The 24,631-nt window shown below is 35.5% G+C and overlaps 1 protein-coding gene across 6 annotated transcripts in view; it reads right to left on the reverse strand.

The window, feature by feature from the left end:
- Positions 1-1,175: 1,175 nt before the first annotated feature.
- DZIP3 (DAZ interacting zinc finger protein 3) overlaps positions 1,176-24,631 on the reverse strand; it is a 97,264-nt gene continuing 73,808 nt past the window's right edge. For all 6 annotated transcript variants that reach the window (XM_074332225.1, XM_074332238.1, XM_074332249.1 and 3 more), the window contains 10 exons: positions 22,259-22,355; positions 20,686-20,789; positions 19,078-19,165; positions 17,485-17,586; positions 13,279-13,404; positions 10,816-10,955; positions 9,236-9,356; positions 4,630-4,773; positions 4,444-4,545; positions 1,176-2,900 (listed from right to left, as the gene is read on the reverse strand). In XM_074332225.1, the coding sequence (XP_074188326.1) occupies positions 2,790-2,900; positions 4,444-4,545; positions 4,630-4,773; positions 9,236-9,356; positions 10,816-10,955; positions 13,279-13,404; positions 17,485-17,586; positions 19,078-19,165; positions 20,686-20,789; positions 22,259-22,355 (1,135 nt within the window). In that variant the 3' untranslated portion in view covers positions 1,176-2,789. The remainder of the gene's footprint in view (positions 2,901-4,443; positions 4,546-4,629; positions 4,774-9,235; positions 9,357-10,815; positions 10,956-13,278; positions 13,405-17,484; positions 17,587-19,077; positions 19,166-20,685; positions 20,790-22,258; positions 22,356-24,631) is intronic.

The raw sequence follows: 24,631 nt of genomic DNA on the forward strand, positions 1-24,631 counted from the left end.
CAAATCAAGACATATGAGAAAAGTCAGTCAAACTTCTCTTTCCATGTCCTACCACTATTACATATCTTTATGCACTTAATGCCATGTCTGTAGTCCAAAATAATTGGTAGGTTTACCAGCTGTTTCATTTTCTTATTTTGAAGAATATCATTTAACAGGGGAAAAAAACCCTACTTTTTTGTGTGTGCACAAAGTCAATCTAAAATGTGGATGCAGCTGTGAAGTACTGGAAAAGAACACCCGCTAAGGGACTGAAGATCTGCATTCACTTCCCAGAATTCTACTCTGTAGCTGTGACCTCAGACAAAGTATTTCCCGCTTACCTGAGCCTCAGTTGTATCATCTGTAAAATAAAGATAATACCCACTTCCAAGTTATTAATGGATGAAATGAAGTAACAAACACATTTGAAGGTGTCCCATAAAAGCTGAAAAATGTTACACACATGGACATTATGATGGAAAACATCACAAGGTGGACCTTCTAACAGCAGCTACAGTGACATTGCTAGGTGCTTACAGGTGTTTTTGATGTAAATATTGCCACTTCTGGGCAGGATGGTATTCTGGATCCCCATACTCAGAGGAATGAACAGTGATGATTGTTTACAGTAGAAACAATCTACAGTTGTCTTTATTATTAAATTATACCTCAAAAAGAAAAAAACCCCATTATCTTCAGCTTCAACAGAATTGAACATGAGTTTCAAGCGCACGGTACTACTCCATTCTCACTACATATATACTACACATATCAGCTATCGTGGTAAGTCTTCTGGCGCCATCCTTGAAGTCAAGAATAGCAGGTCAGCACCAATACAATCCTGCAGCACGAGTGTGTGGAGAAAGCATGTGCCTGAGTGTCAGGACGCTCAGGGGTTAGGATTGCCTCCAGCACTACTTAGCCACATGACCGTGGGTAAAATGTACCTGTAAAACGAGAGCACAGCCTAGGGGAGCATTAAGAACTCTACAGGCTCTGACATTCTGTGATCCCAAGACATCCTTGGCATTTCCCCAGTCTAGGTGTCCTGTGAACTGCCTTCTTCTTAGATATGTTCTTATCCTTTCTCATAACAGAAGAAAAAGTTTAAGCACAATTAAACAGAAATAGACTTTGAAATAGAGATTTAAAGTAGTTTCAGGATACATTTAAACTGATATACACAGATAAAATAGGTGTTCAATTAAGAAACATTTATTCTTTCCCACATGAAAGTGAAATTTCGGTTTAAACATAAACTGAGAAACATTTGTTTTATGAGGTAATTTGCTATATGACAATGACCTTGAGGTGTTAGACAAGAAAACTATATTAAAGGCCCTGTAAGTTCTGAATTTTGCAATTCCGATACATTCTTGGCATTTTATGTGTCTAGATGACTGCCTTCAATTTTGGTTATTTTCTTCACATTTTCCAGTCTATTCTCATTACAGAAGAAAACATTTAGCATACAATTACAGAAATAGCAGTTTTAAATAGAGTTTTAAAGTAACTTCAAGATACATTTACACTGAAATATACACATCAATAGTTGTTAAGTCAGGAAACACTTATTCATAGTCTCAATTCCATGAATTATGGAAAACAATACGAACCAAGTGACATTTGTCTTACAAGGTAACTGAATTCTTTTACTTTTGTGACTAGAGACATGGACAACACAGCATTTACACAACACTATTTTCAAAATAGGTTTTTGACTTGTAAGGAGGACAGCTCTCAGTGACAAACTTTAGATATGCAACTTAGCCTAGTGGATATCAACTTTGTCACAAAAAGCAACTACACACAGTCCCCCACAACCCCCAGCATCAAAAAATGAAATTAGAAACTTAAGGCAGAAAAAAAAAAATCCCTCCAAAGTATAAATGTTAAGGTCCAAAGAGCATGTTTACAAATTAACATAAGATCTCAATTATTCAACAGAGCAAGTGATTTCCTTTGCACATTAACTTCTTTTCTGGCACTTCCTTATTTCTGATTCTGGGAATATTTATGCTGCACCTACTGGGCACGACACTGGGAGTACACAGAAGGATCAGATGTGGTCTCAGTGGTGTGCTGGCAAATGTTTAACAACCGGCTCTTCAAGGGAAGTGAAGCACTTAATTAGAGCATTTACCAATTTCTATGGGGTAAAACACTCCCGCTACGGCAGATTTCAAGCTACCAACAATTTGATAACAGGCTCACAAAATTCCTGAAATGTTAACAATCATCTCTCACAACCCAACATACCACTGTGTGCTCCCCACCCTCAAGCAGCTCAGAATGTCTTCATGGGCACATATTTTAGAGAATAGAAAAGAATGGGGAAGATAGATAAAATTTAAATAACTATATTTTTTGTAAGCAGTTTCAAAAGCTAAAAGAAACATTATAATCAGTGAAATTTTCCTACTTGTTTATTATTCCACTTTTTTCTCTTGCTTAAATTTATTTGGTGGCAGTATAATGGTGGCAAGGCAAGCAAAGAATGATGGGAATAAGAAGGAAAAAACACAAGAAAAGACATCCTAAGATACATACTAACAACTATCATGTGTATGCTGGAAGAAAATACCGACGAAGATGAGGGCAAATATGATGTAACCTTCAACATCCTCTCTTCTTTAAACCCTCTGGATCCTGTCCTCTTTGGCTACAGCTTTGATGAGATTAGCTCGCTTCTTCCACACAATACTGAAGAATGTACTGCTTCACACCACTCACACAATAAGCTCATAACAAAACGCAGAACTAACTTATAGAGTCCAAACACTTCCTTTGCGTAGTCACACCCTGTATCAGATCTTGGGTAAGTGCCGGCTGGGGTGACCAGGAAATTCTTCTGGTAGCAAAACATGGAGCCTGCAGGTTGGGCATGTCCCCTGCTGCATTAACCAAGGTCTAATGCACTAAGGAGCAAAAAGAGTCATGTCAGCCTCTCAGAGTCAGCCTCGCAGAGGCAGCGTTGAGCTGCATATCAGAGTTGCCAACCAACATGTCTGCCGACCTGGTGGATCGCCAAGCCAGCTGCTGTGGTCACGGCACCTTCTCTATGGCTTACTGAGAGACACAGCTGGTAACAGCACAGCACCTTTCTGCCAGTTTGCTCTACTAGGAGCCTTCCCCTAGCCCCAATTTTCAGGATGACTAGCAGTTCTTCCTACCAAAGAGGCTGAAGAAACCTGCTAGATTTTTCCTCTAGTTCATTTTATCATATACTGTTCTCATGTATAATCCAGAAAGTCATAACTAAACATACAAAAGTCACCAAGACTTTGTATCAAGCGCTATGGTGCTTTGAAGTTAAAACCTCTAGATGATGCATATTTTTTTCATATTGCTTCTTCTTTGGTGACAATGGTAGAACTCTTTGGATATGAACTATTTGTTAAGTCATTTTCTTGGATACTGACTCTCCAAATCATTTTTACTTGTATGAATAATGGAGAGCTAGGTTAGGTGAGACAGGATTAAGAAAAGGCACTATGTATAATCCTATTAATTCTCACCCTAAAAAGTAAACTGAATTAGTTACCTGCTTTTTATTCAATGTGTAATGGCAAAGAATAAAATAGATTTTGTGAAATACTTATTTTCTAAATGGATTGGACTTTTAAAATTTCAAATGGGAACGTAAGGTGGCTAAGTACCTATCCTGCAGATCTTTTGGGATTGGCCATTCTGTGTATACGTCTCCATATCAGAGCAGATACAAAATATAATTCTGTAGCGCGTATCACATATATTTGAAACAATGTTTTACAGATATGGCTTGAATGAGCTGGCTGTTGTTCACTGCCCTGAGAAGCTTTTCTTGTGTAAGATTATCTTTCCCTGTGTCAGATTACATCTCTGCAACAGAAAACTTAGATCATAAATTATATATCAAAAGCACTTGCACAGCAGCAATACCAGGAGTTAATCTATACAAATGCCAAGAATCAACAAAACATATGCCAGTCTCACATTTTCCTAACATCAAAACTCAAGCCTGAGCATCTTCAAAAGCAAATACATGAGCCGGGACAGACTATTAGGATTAGTCCTGTTAATTAATGGGAGGGGGCCATTATGAGGCGTGGAGAGAGGACACTGTGTTATTTATAGCACTTCGCGGTGCAGTGGCACTGGTGCTAAATTGACAATGAACTGCCGTGGCCATCACCGTTTCTCCCAGGTCTACTCAAGGGAACTGCCTACTCTCTACCATTTCAGTGCCACTGTTGTCCTCTTCTCCTGTAACGTGTACGGAGACCTGAGAAAGCACAACGCCATCCATGGCTAGGTGTGGGGAAACAGGTATAAACATTTCTGTGTGCTACCCAAAAGCCCAGCATTATAAGGAACTCATGACACAGCAGTGGAAAATGATACACACATACGATTTCAAGTAAGGCAGTATGAATCTCGCTTAGTGGATTCATGATAAAATGTTTAAAAGAATACATTTACCTGAGAATGGAATTTGTGAGCACAAGGCAACACTGAGAGGTTTTCTGGAGCGAGATTCTCATGACAGATCACACAAGGCTCCTCCTCTTCCTCCTCCTCATCCTAGGAAAATACACACAAGGTGTATTCAGTTCATTTCGTTCTCCCAAATGTAAATGTATTTATAATCAACAGTCTCACTCTCACCAAATTAGTGGCTCCTTCCCATGTGGCAGAACCCTGTGAACTGAGGGGCCTCCAGGCTGGCTTTGGGGGCAGGGCCGCGCTGGACGGTGGTGGACTGTGGCTGGGGGAGACACGACCACCATTTGGCGCTGATTTTCCTTGACTCTGAAAATAAGAATATCATACTGATTTTTTTTAGAATTGTCCTAAAACAGGAAGAACGGATGGAATAGCACAGAATGTGATACAATGAAAATTAGCAAAAGGGTGAAGGTCAATCAGATTCATGCTAATGCTTCAAACAAAATGTTGGCAATACTACTGATATAGTTAGAGCCAGGTAAAGACAACAATAACTATATACTCTTAATTAAAACACGTGTTTGCAGAAATTTTCTAAAAATGTTTTTTAGAACCATTCAAAGTAACCTAGAGTAAATTTCCAGAGGGCCAGTTCTATTCCAGAATGATCGGAAGGTAAATATTTTAAAGGCTTCCCAGGCCATTTGCCCAGTTGAGGTTGAATTGCTTATTGTTAACAGATGATTTAATACAATTACAGGCTGTTGATTTTTTGGAACATGTTATAGAGATAATTGAGACAGCTAACTACTAGAGTTGAAGTCCTGAGAGGGTTCAAGATAGAAATTGGATGAACACAACCTCCACAAGAAGACACAACACTGAGAAAGGTAGGAGAGATATGGTCCCCCTAAGGGAAAAAAAAGAAAATCACACCCCAACCACTATGTTCCACAGTGGGAGGGATCTCAAAGATACAGAACCTTTCCTTGAGGAGTGAGGAATTCCAGTTCCACATTAGGCATCCTAACCTTTATATCCAGCACAGGAAGAGATGAGCCCCCAAAACACCTGACTTTGAAAACCAACGGGGACTACATCCAGGAAAACTATACAACTACAGTGAAAGGAAATTCTGTTCCTAAAGGACTCATGCATGGACTCATTCAAATTGAAAACCAGCAAGAAAACACCAGATGGAAAGCACATTGACCATAGGTGAAAGGGACCCACTTACTAATCTTGCAATGGCCTCCAAAGAGGCAAGAGGTAGCAGGGACTCTCCCCAGCGTCTGAAACACCGGTGGCAGCCATTTCTGTGATCTAGTTCTGTTGTTTTGATGCCAGTATTAGTAGATACCATTTTAGAATTCCCCCTCTAGCCTCCTAAAGCAAGTGTACACACTCTGCTGAAAGCCCCACACATCCTGACACCACAACTGGGCTACACAGCCAGTCATGCGGTGGGGGGGAAACACAGCATTGCCCACCCAGCACACAAGCAGCAATCACTACCTGCCACAACAGAGGGATGCATGCAGCCCACACAAGGGACACCCTGGAGCACCTGGCTCTGGTGGCCAGAGGGGATTGTGCCGCTGGGTCCCACAGGACATAACCTACATAAGGCCATCTCTTCAAAACTGAAAGACATATCTACTTAATACATAGAAACAAACACAGAGAATTAGGCAAAATAGGGAGAAAAAGGAATAGGTTCCAAACCAGAGAACGTGATAAAACCTCAGAAAAGAACTAAATGAAATGGAGATAAGTAATCTACCTGATAAAGAGTTCAAAGTAATGGTCATAAATATGCTCACTGAGCTTGAGAGGAAAATGAACACACACAGTGAGAACTTCAACAAAGAGAGAAAATATAAGAAAGTTACCAACCAGAAGAATATAATAAACAGAAATGAAAAAAATACACAAGGGAATCAACAGTAGATTTGATGATATAGAACAGATCAACTATGCCTAAAGGAACTAGACAAAGAAGAACATGAAACCCAAGGTTAGAAGAAGGAAGGAAATAATAAAAATCGGAATAGAAATAGAGACTAATAAAAAACAATAAAAAAGTTTAATGAAACCAAGAAACAGTTCTTTGAATAGCTTAACAAAATTGATAAACCTTATTCAGAGTCATCAAGGAAAACGACAGGGTTCAAATAAATAAAATCAGAAATTAAAGAGAAGCTACAATTGACACCACAGAAATATAAAGGATCATAAGAGATAACTACAAACATTATATGCCAACAAATTGAACAACCTAGAAGAAGTGCATACATTTCTAAAAACACTATCTTCCAAGACTGAATCAGGAGGAGATAGAAAATCTGAACAGACAAGTTGCTAGTAATGAAATTGAATCAGCAATCAAAAAAACTCCCAACAAACAAAAGTCCAGGACCAGATGGCATCACAGGTGAATTCTACCAAACATTTAAAGAAGAGTTAATACCTATCCTTGTCAAACCATTCCAAAAAACTGAAGAGAAAGGAACATTTCTAAGAACATTTTATAAGGCCAACATTAACCTGACACCAAAATGAGACAAAGATACTTAAAAGAACAATTATAGGCCAATATACCTTTATGAATATAGATGCAAAAATCCTCAACAAAATGTTAGCAAACCTAATTTAAAAATACATTAAGAGGATCATAAACTACAATCAAGTGGGATATTCCAGGGTTGCAAGGATGGTTTAATATCCACAAATCAATTAATGTGATACACCACATTACCAAAACAAAGGATAAAAATCCTATGATCATCTCAATAGATGCAGAAAAAGCATTTGACAAAATTCAACATCCATTTATGATCAACATTTTCAACAAAGTGTGTGTAGAGGGAATATGCCTCATCATAATAAAGGCCATATATGATAAACACACAGCTAACATCATACTTCATCATGAAAATCTGAAAGCTTTTCCTCTAAAATCAGGAACAAGGCAAGCATGCCCACTCTTGCCACTTTTATTCAACATAGAATTGGAAGTCCTAGCTACAGCTATCAGACAAGAAAAATAAATAAAAGACATCCAATTTGCAAAGGAAGAAGTAAAACTGTTACTACTTGTAGCTGACATGATACTATATATAAAAAAACACTAAACATGTAACCAAAAACCATTGTAACTAATAAATGAATTCAGTAAATTTGCAGAATACAAAAGTAACATAGAGAAATCTGTTGCATTCCTATACATTTATAATAAACTATCAGAAAGAGAAATTATGAAATCCCATTTACAATTGCATCAAAAAGAATGAAACACCTAGGAATAAATTTAACCGAGGAGTGAAAGAACTGAACTCTAAAAACTATACTGATGAAAGAAACTGAAGACAACACAAATAAATGGAAAGATATATCATGCTCATGGACTTGAATAATTAGTATTATTCAAGTTTTCATACTGCTCAAAGCAATCTACAGATTAAATGTAATCCCTATCAAAATACCAATGGGACTTATCACAGAATTAGAACAAATAATCCAAAAATTTATATGAAACCGCAGATGACCCGAAATATTCAAAGCAATCTTAAGAATGAAGAACAAAGCTGGAAGTATCACACTTGTTGATTTTAAACTATACTACAAAGCTATAGTAATCAAAACAGTATGGTACTGGCACAACACAGAAACATAGATGAATGGAACAGAAGAGAGCCTAGAAATAGAAATAAATCCATGCTTATATGATCAACTAATCTATGACAAAGAAAGCAAGACTATACAATGGGAAAAACATAGTTTCTTCAATAAATGATGTTGGGAAAACTGGACAGATACATGCAAAAAACGATATTGGACCATTTTCTTACACCATATACAAGAATAAACTCAAAAGGGATTAAAGACTTAAATGTGCAACCTGAAACCATAAAAATCCTAGAAGAAAGCACAGGCAATAAACTCTTTGACATTGCTCTCAGCAATATTTTTTTTGGATCTGTCTCCTCAGGGAAGGTCAACAACAACAAAAATAATAAAATGGGACTACATCAAACTAAAAAGCTTTTTACACAGTGAAGGAAACCATCAACAAAACAAAAAGACAACAACTGAATGGGAAAAGATAATTTGCAAATGATATATCCAATAAGGGGTTAGTATTCAAAATTTATAATGAACCCATATAAATCAATATAACAAAAAAATCAATCTGATTAAAAAAATAGGCAGAGTACCTGAATAGACATTTTTCCAAAGAAGACATACAGAAGACCAATAGACATTTTAATAACTTCGTGTGGTGACTAATGGTTACTAGATTTAACGTGATTATTTCATAAGGTATTTAAACGTTGTACAACTGAACAATATAATATTATACGTCAACTATACTTCATAAAAAATAAAAATAAAAGTCTTTTTGTTTAAGATGTAGAGCAGAGAAAAAACAACTTTGAATTCAAGACTCTCACCTTTATGTTTTCAACTATATACTAAAGTCACCTTAAACTACATGACAGTCAAGTATCTCCCAAAAAACGACCTCAGTGATACTCAAAGAGACTTAAAATGTGCTTCTACTGAGCACCGGAAAGGGCTAGATATTATTGTGGGGGATAGATAGATATGTTCATTATTTTGGCTGAAGTGATGATTTTATGGGTGTATACATGTCAAAATTTATCACACTCTACACTTTAAATATGTGCAGTTTGTCAGTTTGTCATGTTTCAATTATACCTTGATAAAGACATACATATATATATAGTAAAAAAACAGCTAACTATAATACTATAGACAGGGGCAGAGAGATAATAGTTTTTTGTTTTGTTTTGTTTTTTACCTGAGATCTCTTGGGGTCAATAAATTGAGAAATCTTGTAAACAATTTCATCAAATGACAGTCCAGATAAGGACTTCCCATGAGCGTCCTTCAATTTCCGTAAGAAATCTGTAAGCTCCTTTCTGGAAGAGATCAAGGAAAGCAGTGGTGATTTTCCCTTCTGCCTTGAGGATGTGCTCTCCAAACGAGATTTGAAATAATATTGTATAATTTATATGTATCATATAGATGTGACCCTTTAGATCTTTGATCTATAAAAGTGATCACAGGTCCATCTGCATTTATCTTAAACCAAAATGAAAAGTCCTAACGTTTTATTAATGATGTGTTCATGAGTGATAAAATTTAGTATTTATTTTCTTTCAAAAGAGACATTTTAACTGTTTTTGAATTCTCATTGTGTGAAATTTAAGTTTATCTACTTATTTATGCACTGAGCTCTTTATATCACATGTCTCAATGCTCTCTTACTAGGACTAAAGATTCCTTTCTAACTACGTTACTATCACTCTCTCCTCTATCTTTAACTTTTATTTTTGTAAAACTTAGAAACAGAAAACAATGATTAAACAGAACAAGAAAGCAAAGATTAAAAGACACATTAATTATGTGATAAACAAACCTAGGAATATTTTAATTGATATGTTCCTTTTCAATTCTCATAGTCCCTTGACCCAAAGTCTACACATACATTCTTGGTACAATAGGGTAAGGTAATAAAATATTTTTGTTTCCCAAATGAAATATCATGTCATCATCAGCCTCATGGAACAATTTTTGATTTAGTATTTATTCATTTTACACATATATATTTATAACAACTGTATTAAAGCTCTATTTTCATTTTCTATTGATGATAATATTTATAAAACCATGATCTATTCTGAAGCATAGCAGTATGTACATTAAATAACAGAATTCATCTTTAAATGAAAATACTGATGAAAATTAGAATCATTTCTTTGGGTAACTAGAATTATTCCTTGGATACAAGAGTAAAGACTAAAAGAAACTTCATTTCTGGAGGAGCAGAATTAAATATCTTTCTACTAAAGTCAGAACCGTGAAAAACACAGTAAAATATGATTTCTTGCATTTAACTGTGTTCCCAATAAAAAACTGTAAGGACCCTCAACAAAATTCAGAAGATAGGCAAGTAAAACCTGATCATTTATTTGAGCTTATATGGCATACAATCAACTTAAAATTCACTTTGGAAATAGGTTATTAAGATAATTATTGCAGCTGGTGGCATTAAAATTGGATACGTTACAACTACGTGCACTTTGAGTAAATGAGCAAACCTAAATTTAAAAAGGTATTCTCTCATGACTTAAGACTAATAACGTCAGTGAAGAGGTTTAGCATTTATATTGAACACTATCCCTTCTTGATAATTTCATTTTCTTACCAAGGCCATGATAAAAAAAATATCTACTTTGTGTGTGTGTGTGTGTGTGTGTGTGTGTGTGTGTGTGTGTGTGTGTGTGTGTTCTGTTTCTCTGAAATGTTGCATTGCTGTAATTATGGCTACGGACTAGAGTCTGATCTGTACTCACCACCAAATATAAACTAAGGTACCTGGTCTGTTGTGGAAAGGCAGTTTTCAGCCTGTCAGTAATCTTCTCCCAATTCATCATGGGGGGATCGCTTCCCAGGGCTGCACTGGGAGGCACAGGCTCTCCCATAGGCGCCGGCACAGTCCAGGCTATGCCCGTCATCTGTAAGGAGCACATCAGCTTCAATTATTAGGCAGTAAAGTTCCAACCAACAAGCCATTTCCATACCTCAGAAAGTGGGTAGAATGAAAAAGAGAGAGATTGACATACACGTTCTCTTTTCAGAGTTTTTCTTAACTATCACAACAATATTTCTAATTGTTTATATTATCTTTATTTTAAAAATGGGACATTCTAGTGTTACTAATTGCAAACATGTACAGAAATACATGTAGAGTGCTTATTTCTGTATTTTATAACAGTGAAAACCTGAAAACAACCTCAAGTTTGTTAATTAGGTTATGAGTAAATATGGTATACTACTCAAGTCCTTAAAAATAGATCATATGTCTGAGCATGAGAGATATACATGAAACGTTTCATTTTAAAAAGTCTGTGGCATATTATGGTATAACTCATTTTTATTTTTTTTTTAAGGAGGGCACAGCTCAAAATGGCCCATGCAGGGATCGAACCGGCAACCTTGGTGTTAGTAGCAACACACTCTAACCAACTGAGCTAACCGATCACCCAAAAGAGTAGACACTAATACTTTTTATTTTATTTTTTTAAGGAGGGCACAGATCAGAGTGGCCCATGTGGGGACTGAACCAGCAACCTTGGTGTTATCAGCACCACACTCTACCAACTGAGCTAACTGGCCACCCTGACATGACTCGTTTTATATTAAAAAATTTTTTTTGAGTTGTATGTACAGAAAAAGGACTGAAAGTTATAAAAACAATCTGTAACTGGTGATTATTTCCTAGGATTCAATTGCAGGGTAATTTTGGTTTCTGCTCTGTATATTTCTTTTTTATATACTTTATATATATTTTGTATATTTCTATATTATTTGCTTTTTTATAATTAGCACATGCTACTTTTATAATTAGAATAATCAAGGTGAATTTTCAAACAACTAAATAAATATGAGAATACTACTAAAACGTCTGTCTAGCATCTTGTGAATGTTACAAAGGTGGTGTGGAAGTTGTAGTGACACCTCTGAGCGAAACCAGCAAAGTTTTCCCCATGTTTTATGGTAGTTCCGTATTAGAACCATTAAGATTCTAGTTAATTAATATCAATAAATGAATATTTTTGAGTGCTAATCTGATTACTAGGATAATTATAAACATGGCATCTTGGACCTACGGCTCTATAAGTTATCTTCAACTATAAGGTTATTACTCATGAAAACTAGTAACTAATAACTATTAATGACCATTGGAATAACTCATACAAAGCCTAGTAAGCCAGAAGCACAGAATGCTGCCCTGAAACCTGGGATTGCATCAGTACCAACCTTTTCCCCAGGCATCAGAAGGTTGAGGTATTTTAATGTCTCAATAAAATTTTACCATAGTTCCTTATAGAATGGTGCAGGAGCAAATCACGTGAACAATACTGTGAAATCATGGAAATAAAAAGATGTGGTACTTAGTTAACATGTTAAGGCCTGTATACATATTTATTTGCAGAGAGGCAGCCTCTACAAAAATAAGCAGAATCCATCTGACTATATATTTCAAAGGGAGACTATTAGCAATGTTTACGTACCAAAAAAAACCAAAAAAACAAAAACCTGACTGAAATGTACTTATGGGAATGTCAAGATTAGAGAACTTTGCATTAATTATATTTAACATAATCTTCTGGAAAAATATTTTCCTTTAAATAAAGTTTACCTTAATCAAGTTTATAACTGACAGTCCTATTCATTTTAAGTTTCTCTATTGCTTCTTCAGGTTTGGATAAGGCTTATCTAGCTATTTGTATCCAGGAAGATTTATAATTTTATAGTATAGTATGTTCCAACATGATGTTATTTATATTGTCTGTTTATAGATAAGTACTGTCCTACTATACATACGTGTGTGTATGTATGTGCACGCAAATAATTTTTTTCTTTAGCTTTGTTGCATAATTTAGTTTGTTGAGTTGTCTGCTCTGCTTTCAACCTACCCAACAATCAAGCCTAACCATAAATTACCCATTTAAATATCAATCTACAGGTCATTGTTGCCTGTTATAGAAGCAAACTGTAATTGTATGGATCCTCTACTATAAAAATACATTTATCTTTGCATGCAAAAACTAAGCTACTATCAGTTAATGAATAATTAAATAATATGTGTAATGGCCTTAACACAGTGCCTCACATGGAACTATTTATTCAGTTATTATGCAGCTATCATCATCACCACCACCATCATCATCATTTATCAAATAAATGAACAAAGAGAAGACAGACATTCATTCTGTAGTCCATTGTAGTGATAAAGAACTAGGTAACATCACTGCACCAAGAGTGGCTCTGTACCAGGGGGGCTCTAGGTTGGCCGGGTGCAGAAATGACCCCAGGGCAAACAGCAGGCATCTGAGGAACAGTAAGTACAGGTCTAAAGAAAGAGTCTTTCACAAGGGGTCTTCCCAAGAACTGCTGCATCTAAAATAGAAAAGGTAAAAATTAAAAACAAAAAATCCATACACATACCATATATGTATATGGGCAATGATCTAAACTCATACAGCAATGTTTGGGGAAAGGAGTGATGTGAAACCTAGTTCCAAAGCACAATAGAAAGAATATTGTCATAAAATTAGTTAAATATGTGAATATTTGAAAAGCAAAGGGCAGTGAAATATCCTAAAGACCATTGAAAGAGAGAGAGAGAGAGACAGAGACAGAGAGAGAGAGAGAGAGAGAGAGGAGAACAAGGTTCTAGTCCCACTTTCTCTGCACCTGGCTGGGTAACCTTGGATGCCAAGTTACTAATCTATAAAATAAGAGGTTGGGTTAGGTGACCTTTAAAGTTCATTCCCAACTAAAATACGTAATAACGAACTATGCAAAGGGGCTCCTCAGTGAGCGCTATCCATGTTGATGAACAATACTGACACTCAGAAATTCTGCTAAAGAACCACAGTTGTTTATAGATAATATTACTTTTGCTATTGTACATTGGAGGAACCTTGTACTATCTGATGGAATTCTGACTTTATGTTTAGCTCCAAGGGCAATAGGAAACTAAAATGAGGTGTGCCTGGAGGATGAATTCTTCTATAGTGACTGTAGACATGCTGGTGTGTGTTACTGACTTTCCAGGGGGCTGTGGAAAGCCACCCCTTCTTAGCATCTACCAATAGTAGGGATACCTTATTGGCTGGACTACAGAGGACGCCAGATTCGTAGAGTATTGCCCGTGTGCCAGGACTAACACAGGCATAAAGCAGTTAAACAATTTGTTGAATTAAAAAAAAAGGACATCAATATGGCTCTTAAGTAATGATCCTAAAACCAACAGGTGAAAGGTTAATGAGGAACTTCATAATGGATAGATGAGGTTGACATTCCATTCTTACCATTGTTAAAGGAGATATATTGTGTGCCTTCTGATGTGTATATATATCATCACCTATAAAAAAGAAACTCTTGCCAAAAATACTGAACCTGACTCTAATCAACCCTTTAGATCTAATGATCAGTTTACAGAAAATAGTAGAACATGTACAATGACATCAGAAGGATGCAATCAGTTAAATCAATAATATGGAAAATTGAACAGGATAAGTGACTTAGTTTTTTAACAAATAAATTACATGAATAAAGGGGAAAGGGTTGGGTAGCTATTACAGACTTAAAGGAAAATAATCAGTCAAATGAAAAGTATAAACCTTGCTTGGATTGTTTTTAAAAATAAGGGTTTTTAAAGTTAAGGTAATTATAACCAAATTGGGAATATTGTTTAGCTAGGTAACAAACGACATTTTTGAGACAACTGTGGAAATATAAATTTTAACGGGATATTAGATATTAAAAATTATTTTTAATTCTCTTAGAAAAATGGGGTTGTGATTATATCAACTAATAAGAGTCCTCATCTTTTAGAAATACATACTGAAGTATACATTGATGGTATTATATGGTATGGCGGATTTATTTTAAAATATTCCAGTGGGGAGAAAGAAAGGGATGATAGGAAACAAGATTGACAAAAGGTTGAAAATGCTGAAGTTGGCTGTGGGGTTCACAGAAGTTCATTATATTATTTTATTTTTTTGTATGTTTCAAAATTTTCATAGTGTAAACTTTTTAAAGAATGAATGAATGGTGGGTACTGAGTTAACAGTCCTGCTCTCTTTGAGGATAACTATTACGGAACATTACTTTGAGGATTAGATAGGCAGGGTACAACACTCAAAATATAATGAAACATAAAAATACTGATCAAACTGGAAATAGTACTCATTTTTCCAGACTTCTTAGGTTAGACTAGTATATATTTAAAACGTGGTTATCATTCTTAACAGACAGAGACTTTAGAATTAGATCATCTAGTACAATTTCCTGATTTATAAATGAGAAAAGCAAAGTCCAGAACACCTCATTTTCCAAAGACCAACATAGTTCTCCAGAGTTGGGACTTGAACCCAGATCTCTCGTGAGCTTCCATTGTATAATATCACCTCAGTTTACAGTACACAGCATATTCACATTTCTAGCATTTATCCTCTCAGACTGTTCCACTAATGCTCAGTGGTCACTGATGCCTGCACTCTAACACAACTGTCAGCTTTGATCAAGCACAGCTTGACTCTGTTAGGAAGCACAAAAGACACAGATGTTAGCAGAAGGATGCGTATAAATTCCACAGGGCCCAACTGCCAGTGGGTTTTTGCCTTGAACAAACCTGGATAGCTACATGAGAACTAAAACGGTCTCTGAAGAAATGAGGAATAGGAGTCAAGCTTTGCCTACATTTGTCAGCTACAGTCTCACTGGTATCAGTCAGCTTATGCCAGTCTGGTTCCAGGAAACTCCAAAGAATAACTCTGTATCTAGCTCCTGAGTCTCGGGAGCCATTTTGCATTTAGTCATGGGCGAGTTTAACTACAACGTATAGACAGTAATTTGAATATAGGAAGAAGGCCCGGGGTTTCTAGAAATCCTACCAAGAACATGTGTTACTTACTGCAGAACCACAGAGAATCTTTGGGATTTCTCTGTCACGTATGTAACGCCATCCTTATCAGGGTAGTGGGTTATGATGGTGTTCCAAGCCAAGAATGATAATGTACACAGTACAGTACTCCTGTAAAACGCGTACTGACCAAAAATGTAAAAGGCAATGCTGACATTCTGAACTAAAGCCCAGAGTGTATGGCATATAATGCTTTTAGCTCTGGATTCTGCTTTGGGAACACAGTGAAACTCCATATAATTTACTGAAATTTTAAGTTCTTTGATATATTCATCTATTTGTAGAACAACATTTTCAATGTTATCCTACAAGCAGAAGTGCTGATGTCAAAAGTAATCTGCCCCTGAATATCTCACACCTTTCTTTTTTTCCTACCCCCAGCTCTGTTATAATAAAAATGATCACCTAATGGTTCTGTCCTAAAAGGCATTTTGAAAAGCTTTATGAGTTTATTGGTTTAAGGTTTCCCAAAAGGATAACTTAAACAAGAAAGCATAGATATTAGTTTGTCTGATTACACTCATTGATCCCTAACGAGCAGGAAAGGGGCATAAATGGAAGCTGTCTTGCTGTTAAAGATAGAATAGAAGATACAATTTAAGGAAAAGAATATCTAAAGTAGAACGTTAGTGAAGTTAGTGAAGAGGGGTGAAGTTCAGCCTGTTGGGTATTATGCTGAAGGGTTTCAGTCATCTAGGGGTAACTTGGAGTTGGAATTCTGAGTATTCATTAGTTTTCTCCCACGATGTAGCTAAGAGTGACAGGATGAATAAGAATATACTACCTGTTTAGATATCGAATGCACCACTAAAATCCAGTGATACAGCTACCACATTTTGCTGTGTATAATGTGCACATTTTTGCCCAAATTTATGAGTCAAAAATAAGGATGCACATTATACATGAGTAGTACTAATTCCACATCTATATAAATGTTTTTTAATTTGTTTATTTGTGCGTATGAGTTACAAGTGTAACTCTAGAAATCAATAACGATATCCATATGCAAAATAATACCCTGGAATATGATCATCAGTTTTTGTTGAACTTCTGATGAACTTACAACAAGGAAGAGTTCTTGGCCTTCTATGATGCATAAATATCGTAAATTTCTTACTGGTACATAAATTTCTTGTACCTTGTATCTGTTCTTGTGTTTTGTAATTATTTGTTACATAAAATTTCTTGTACCATAACATGTTAAAAAATAAATGCTAAAATTCCTTTATAATACAAAATCAAGTACCTAAATGTAAACAAATAAAAATTTGAATTGAAAAATTAAAATGAAAGATTTTTTCCCCTGAATGTTTGAGCCAAAAATGTGGGTGCGCATTATACACAGCAAACTATGGTGTGTAAGTGGCCTCATTTGACAGAATCATCTGGAGATGATATAGCAGGAATGGACATGATTACAAATGATACACATATTACGTGCCTATTCCATTTTGAATACACATTAAACAAACCACATAGTCACTGTTTTACATCCCTTATTTTATCAAGATGAAGATTGCAATTTTTCAAAATGTATTTCTCACCAGTATCTCAGGACTAGGTGGTGGTGGAGGAAGCTGGATTGGAGGCAAGGTACTCAAAGCAAATCCTTGCTTCACCTTGTTAATTTGTTCATTGTACTGTGTCTAGTAGCAAAAGACAAACAATATTTTAAAGCAAAATCAACTTCAAAGAAATAGCATATAAAAATATTTGCTGTCATTTTGAATAATACAGCATAGAATAGTGATTCCCAAGCTATATCAGAAATAATATAAAAACAATTTTTGACGTAAAACAATTCTATAGAACAATATTCCTGAATGTAAATAGTTGTATTTTTAGAAGTATCTATTGATTGACAAGATACAGAGACACATAATTCACAGATCCTTGTAATAATTCCTCAGTATTTCCATAATTTTCAGTCCCAAAACAGGAACTACTAATATAAAATGAATAGATTCTAAAGATTCAAGAAGCTATAAATAATGTACTGGCTGATAAATACAGGGGGGAAAGTATTTGTAACAGAGTCAGACTACTTGCAAATGTTCATTTTAAAAAGTAGAGGGGAAGTTTTAGGAAATATTTATTAAATGTTTACATTTTGTTTATCTCAAAAGTTATACCTCTAGCTTTCTCCAGTTCCATATATACCTCTGTTTTATTCTCTTAGATTCTGCCAAAAGTTAAGACTCCAGTCCTGGAACCTTAATAACATGCTTTTAACATTTTTTTGGCATTTGTCCCCATTTTGCTTTACCATCCTATTTTGTAAATGACCCACAAGAGCTGGAAAAGAAAGTCTTAAAAAGCAAAACACTTAGAAACTTCCACACAGAGGACATGTGCTTGAAAGACAAGGATACAGAGCAAGGAGCAGCTCCTTCAAGGCCAGAACTTTGAATAAACTCAACAGAAATGCTAAGCATCACCAAAGACTGAGTAAGAAAGAGTCCAGAAAACAGTCAAGACCACCAATGAAAAAGCCAGACAAGTAGAAAATGTTTTGAGGCAGCTTTTCAAACTGCATGTGACTGTGTTGTGAAATCATAAAATAAACATTATATGTCATCTTTAACATATACATATAAAAATATCCTAAAACCAAATGGAAAATAAATGTTCCATGGCTTAGCTCTTTAGTTTACCTTTAGTATAGTCATAAGTCTATTAAACCAACAATTAAGAATTTATTATTTTGCATTATGGGATAATTACATAAAAAGTTAAGACTGAAAATTAACACAAGTCTGCTTGATCACCCTATTAATTCTGTAAACACAGAGTAAAACCAAGGTAGACACTTATTTCTGATTGGAGCAGGTAGCTTCGAAATTCTAGGGAAATTAGGTGTGATGCACAACTTTTGAGTTTACCATTCACTGCAATGGGGACGTAAAAGACCACATGTATGAGTACAGGATGCTGCTTACAACCAAGTACACGAAAGTAATCAATATCAAACCTAAAAACCGCATAAACTTTAATAACTCAAATGAAAAAAACATGTTCTTCCTTAAATTTCTCTAACAATTGTTTTTAATGCTAAATGTTTTCTTTAAGTATATGACACCTATATAACAAGTATATAACATTCAATTAATTGATTCTAAATATACTTCACAACTTACCCTGAGGAATGCAATCTTGTTTCTGACATCTGTCACAATGGCATTCCAACTGTCTACTGCGGCCTTTAATTGAAGTGATTCTAGGTTGCTGGTGCAGACAAGGAGACACGAGAAAGTTCTTTCTTTTTATATACCACTTAGGTTTCCAAAAATTCCCATTATGTTATCTAGCATACATGCAAATAATGTCAAACAACAAAATTATCCCTATCACCAACAATTACCTCAAATGGGCACAAAGTTGTATTGGGGGGTTTGTTATTAAAAATAGAAACAAGGACTAGGAACATATAAGATTTCTTTTTTCAAAAGCAAATATAACTTTTGCTTCAGAAGAACAAGTTTTTTTCTCTCCTGGTGATATTTTTTAGGACATATAAAACCTTTGTCTTTCTCTGCCTTCCCACTGAAGTAGGAAGGCAGAGAAAGACAAACAGGGAAATTGCCCTAGCCATCCCTTCGCAAAGATGCCGCCCACTCATCTCAGAAGCGGGTTCTGGACTACCTTCACATCCATCCTGACATCACAACGTCACGGCTGGCCTATCAGGCTCTTTTGCAAATTACAAAAAGATAGTCCCAATGGGAGGGCAAATCAGAAACAAGAATTAGATTGCTGCCTCTATGAAGTGCATAAACTGCACAAACACAGCAGCTCTGCCAAACATACCCAGCAAATGACTTAGGTAGGAAGAGCTTTGAGGTGTTTAGGGTCTGTCCTCTCTACAAGAGAGATTTCAAAGGCTTTTAAAAGGCTCTATCTATTATAACATCCCATCCCAGTACCACCCAGTACAATAGCTTTAAAAGAGCAGAACAAGTTATCACTGAGATAATCTCATACAAAGGGGCTTGATAATATTCTAATTTGCAGAGCTTTCTCCCTCTGGCAAGCAAAGATAGACTGATCACTTACAATTGTGCTTCATCAACCTGAACGCACATCAGTGTATCCTGGGAATCTTGCTAAACCTGAGAGATTCTGATTCTTTAGAATTGAAGAATCACGATCATTACAAAGATAATTATTAAAAAAAAAATGATGCCTTGGCCCAGAGATTCTAATTTAATTAATTCTTTAAGTTTGAAGGAATACACCATAAAATTATAAATTTAAGGAGAATCTCATGCAACCTGCCCAATATTTGAAAATCACTCATTTATAGCACAGCAGGAAATTACCTGTAACGTGATTTTAGGTGTTAATACTAACCCCCCCCCCCAAAGTACTCCAAAGGCATTTAAAATCAAGTATTAGAAAACAATTAGAAACGAATTTTCCACTTAGAATCCACCTTGGTTTGTAAATATCTGGTCTTCATACATGTCTCTGAGATTTTTTTTTAAATCTATTTCACTGTGGAGGAAGGGGAAAAAAAATCTGTCAGCAGCTATTACTGCATTTAGTAGACGTCTCAATGCTTCAGCAGAAGCAACATAATAAAAATATCAAAGTGACTAGATGACTTTTGAGATTTAAAATACAAGGGCTTCTTCACTTGAAAGACTCTGATGTCATATATGGAAATCACATCACAGATTATGTTCAACCTTGGAGCCACTTGCGAGTATCTCTGAGATCAAGATGCATTAAAAGGGAAAGGTTACCTTGCTGCCATCTGAGTCACCCTGGCAAGCTGACTGAGGCATTCCTTTTCAGTCTGCTCTAGATGAAGCAAACCAAAATCTCGACGGCACTGTAAGAAATACACCTACAGATTTTTGAAAGAGAAAGAGAAAGAAGTTTAAGATATCCTTATAAATGAACACATTCTTTTCTCAATCATCAAGTACATTTTTAAAAGCGATTTTTCAATCTCTTCCAACAACTGGCTTCTTGACCATCCACAAGGCATTATAAAAGCTTTCTGACACAGTCATCTACCTGGCCTAAGCCATCCTTGTCTGGCCTAGAGAAGTTCATGAATACCTTCCATGAAAGAACATTTGAGTGAGAACAAGCTAAATGTTATTTTGTTTAATGGTTACTGGGTTGGTAAACATTCTAGATTAGTTTTCAAACTGCCACATATACTGGAACCATCTCAGAAACTTAAAAAAAAAATGATGCTTGGTCCCAGACATTCTAATTTAATTGATACTACAGAGCCCCTGGGTATTGAGTTAAGGACACTCAAAAGAAGCCCTGCTATTTGTTTTCTAACTGATAAAGGGAATAACAGACCATACAGCACCATACAGTCCAAATGGGCCTTGGAGGGCATCTAGTTCCATGTAAATCCCACAGCAGGGATCCCTTCTGCACCATTATTGAAGATAGTTTATTATACTCTTGGTCAGCATTAAGTGTTTCTAAAACTAATAATGAAAGTAGAAAAGAAACTCCCTGACTAAAAGCAGTGAAAACAAAAATACAAACTTGAGGTCTTCAGATAATCTGAGTTTTTTGGGTTTTTTTGTTTTTGTTTTTGTTTTTTTTAATTAAATCTAGCACTCCAAAACGTTACTCTCCAGGGATTTTTGGTTCAGATATCACTTATTGATGGTTGACCTCCAGATTTCTGAATACTCTTCTAAAGAATAGCACTTACTATGATAGAGGTGGGAATGGTTTTAATGTCAGTGAGGTCTCCAAACACTTGAATCTTATTGTATATCAAGTTTGGTTATCTATAAACAAAAATGACATACACATATACAATCCTATTTTGTTTGAGAGACCCGAGCTGTGGGTTTCTAAGCTAACTTAGAAATAACTAGGTGAGTTTCTGGGTCCAGAGGATACGTTGGTTTTTGCCAATGGAGTGTATTATGTATACGTGCTTTTGGAAAACCTACGTAGGGAGTAGCAAAGAAGGGAGATATGGCAGCAGTGAAATGTTAACTCGTCAAAGTTTGGCTTAGAGACCTGGCTTCATGAAAATTTCCCCAAGATGTCTGCGTTTGCTATACATACTGAAACAGACCAATTTCTTGGCGTCATTCAGGGAAAAACAACGTAAGATCATCAACACTGAAGTAATCCTGTACAAAATTCCAATGACTGAAATAAGTACAAGGGTTGGAGCTGAATTTTCCTGGCTGGTCCTAAGATGTCTTATTTCTCTTTATTCAAGAAACAGTCTTTCATCAATAGCTTAGTATACAATTGCACAGTTAAAACCTTCCCCAACCGCCTCTCTCTCTCTCTCTCTCTCTCTCTCTCTCTCTCTCTCTTTACCTCAGCTGTTAAAGCTCTGCTAGTTTCTGCATTCATTTTGGTTAAGTATGTTTTAATTGTGCTTTCCAGATTATGCTTCTCCATTTCCCACTGAGATCTGAAATATATGATCATTAAAGAGTCAGTAACATTGTAGCAAGGACAGATTTTTCTACCTTATTCAGGAAGAAGAAAAATACAAACTACTCAATGAAGTTAATGATTTCTTGAAAAGTATACGGCACATAAAAGCAAGAGAAGACATTACTTAAGACTTACTGTTATGTAGAAGTTTTAAAGTTGTCATATAGGGGTAATGATTAAAACTTGGCTCTGAAATCAAGTTGTCTGAGGATGAATCTGAGTTCCACAACTTAGTAAATGTGAAACTTTGGGCAAGTTACTGAACTTCTCTGACCTCTGTTTCCTCACATGTAAAAATGGAGAAAATTGTATTACCTCAAAGAGCGTTGTAAAAATTAATTCAGATAATATACATAAAGCACTTTGTGTTTGGCACATATTAAGTACTAAATAAATATTAGTTATTATTGTTATTAATAAATTTTACATAAAGTTTCTATAAGCCTTTTTGTATTCTAACAAAGGCAACTACAAAGGTTTTTATTATCCCTGTCATAAAGCTAAGTCACTGCATTAAAATATTTTATTGATTATCTCAGTGCTTACATTCAAAACCTTAGAATGAAAAAAAAATTCTATAGCTTGAGAGGGAGGGAGACGATAATAGGACATTATTTATGAAGGATTACAGTATGGCTACCTGTGAGGTTTCTTTTATTCTTATCTCACATTGGCTTGAGCCCTAGAACTCTAGCGCATACAAACCAAATTAATGTCTTTAATGGAAACAATTAATTGGAAATATAACATTGTGATAGGGAACTTTCACAGAAGCTGTCCTCAGTGTTTTATTTTTAGAAACATCTGGATACTTGAGTACCTGACAAACATTGATAAGAAGCTTGACAAAACAATATTTTGTGAACACTATTAAGTTGAGAGTGTTTTGATGGAAAAATCATAAAATATTCAAGGAGATATATTAACTCAACCAAGAATTATTATGCCATTGAATATGGTACAAAATTTGCCTACAAGAACAAGAGAAGAAAATAAATAACTGGATTTCATTAAATTAAAAACTTTTTATGCTGCAAAGGATATCATCAAGAAGGGGAAAAGACAACCCACAGAATGGGATAAAGTATTTGCAAATATCTGATAAGGGACCTGTAACCAGAACATACTAAGAATAATTAAAACTCGACAATAAAAAGACAATCTAATTTAAAAAATGGCCAAAGTGGTGAATAGACATTTTTCCAAGTAGATACAAAACCGGCCAATAAGCAGATGAAAAGATGTTCTACATAATTAGAGAAAAAGCAAATGAAAATCACAAGGATATACCACTTCACATTCACTACAACGAGTAAAACAAAGACAGATAACCTAATAAGTATTGTGAGGATGTGGAGAAATCGGAACTTTCATCCATTGTTGGCAGGATTGTAAAATGGTGCAGTGACTTGGAAAACAGTTTGGCAGTTCCTCACAAGTTAAACATAGAATTTACTCCATGTCTCAGCAATTGCATTCTTAGGTATGTACCCAAGAGAATTGAAACCATATGTCCACACACAAATATATATACAAATGTTCTAACAGCATTATTCATAATAGTAAAAAATGGAAACAAACCAAACGTCCATAAACTGATAAAAAGATAAACAAAATATGGTATATCCACACAATGGAATGCTATTTCTCCACAAAACAGAATGAATACAGACATGTGCTACAACATGGATGAAACCTGAAAACATTATGTCAAAGAAGTTAATCACAAGAGGCCACACATTATATGATTCTACTTATATGAAATGTCCACAATAGGCAAATCCAGAGAGACAAGAAATAGATTACTGGTTGCCAGAAGCTTAGGGAAGGGAGAATGAGGAGTACTTTTTGACGGTTCCAGGCTTTCTTTCTCAGGTAAGAAAAATGTTCTGGAATTAGATTGTGGAATTAGATTAGTGGAAAAATGTTCTGGAATTAGATATGGTTGTACACCTCTGTGAATATACTAAAAACCAATGAATTGTACACTTTAACCAAGTAAATGTTATGCAATATGAATTAGATCTCAAAAAAGCTGTTATAAAAAATTTCCTACAGGCAAATCTAAAATGATAACAAAACAGGCAGTTTCATAAAGCAGTCATACCTAGTAGTGTTGGTTAGGGTAAGGAGATGAGATCTCATGAAACCCTAGTCTTTGACAGCAGTCTGGTGTGGAACCATAACTTGGCTCATTGAATCTCTCTCAGCAGACTTCTAGGGCCAGAGCTACGGTGAACAAACCTCCCA

The sequence above is a fragment of the Rhinolophus sinicus genome, linkage group LG01 (genome assembly GCF_036562045.2).
Source record: "Rhinolophus sinicus isolate RSC01 linkage group LG01, ASM3656204v1, whole genome shotgun sequence".
Classification (NCBI taxonomy): domain Eukaryota; kingdom Metazoa; phylum Chordata; class Mammalia; order Chiroptera; family Rhinolophidae; genus Rhinolophus; species Rhinolophus sinicus.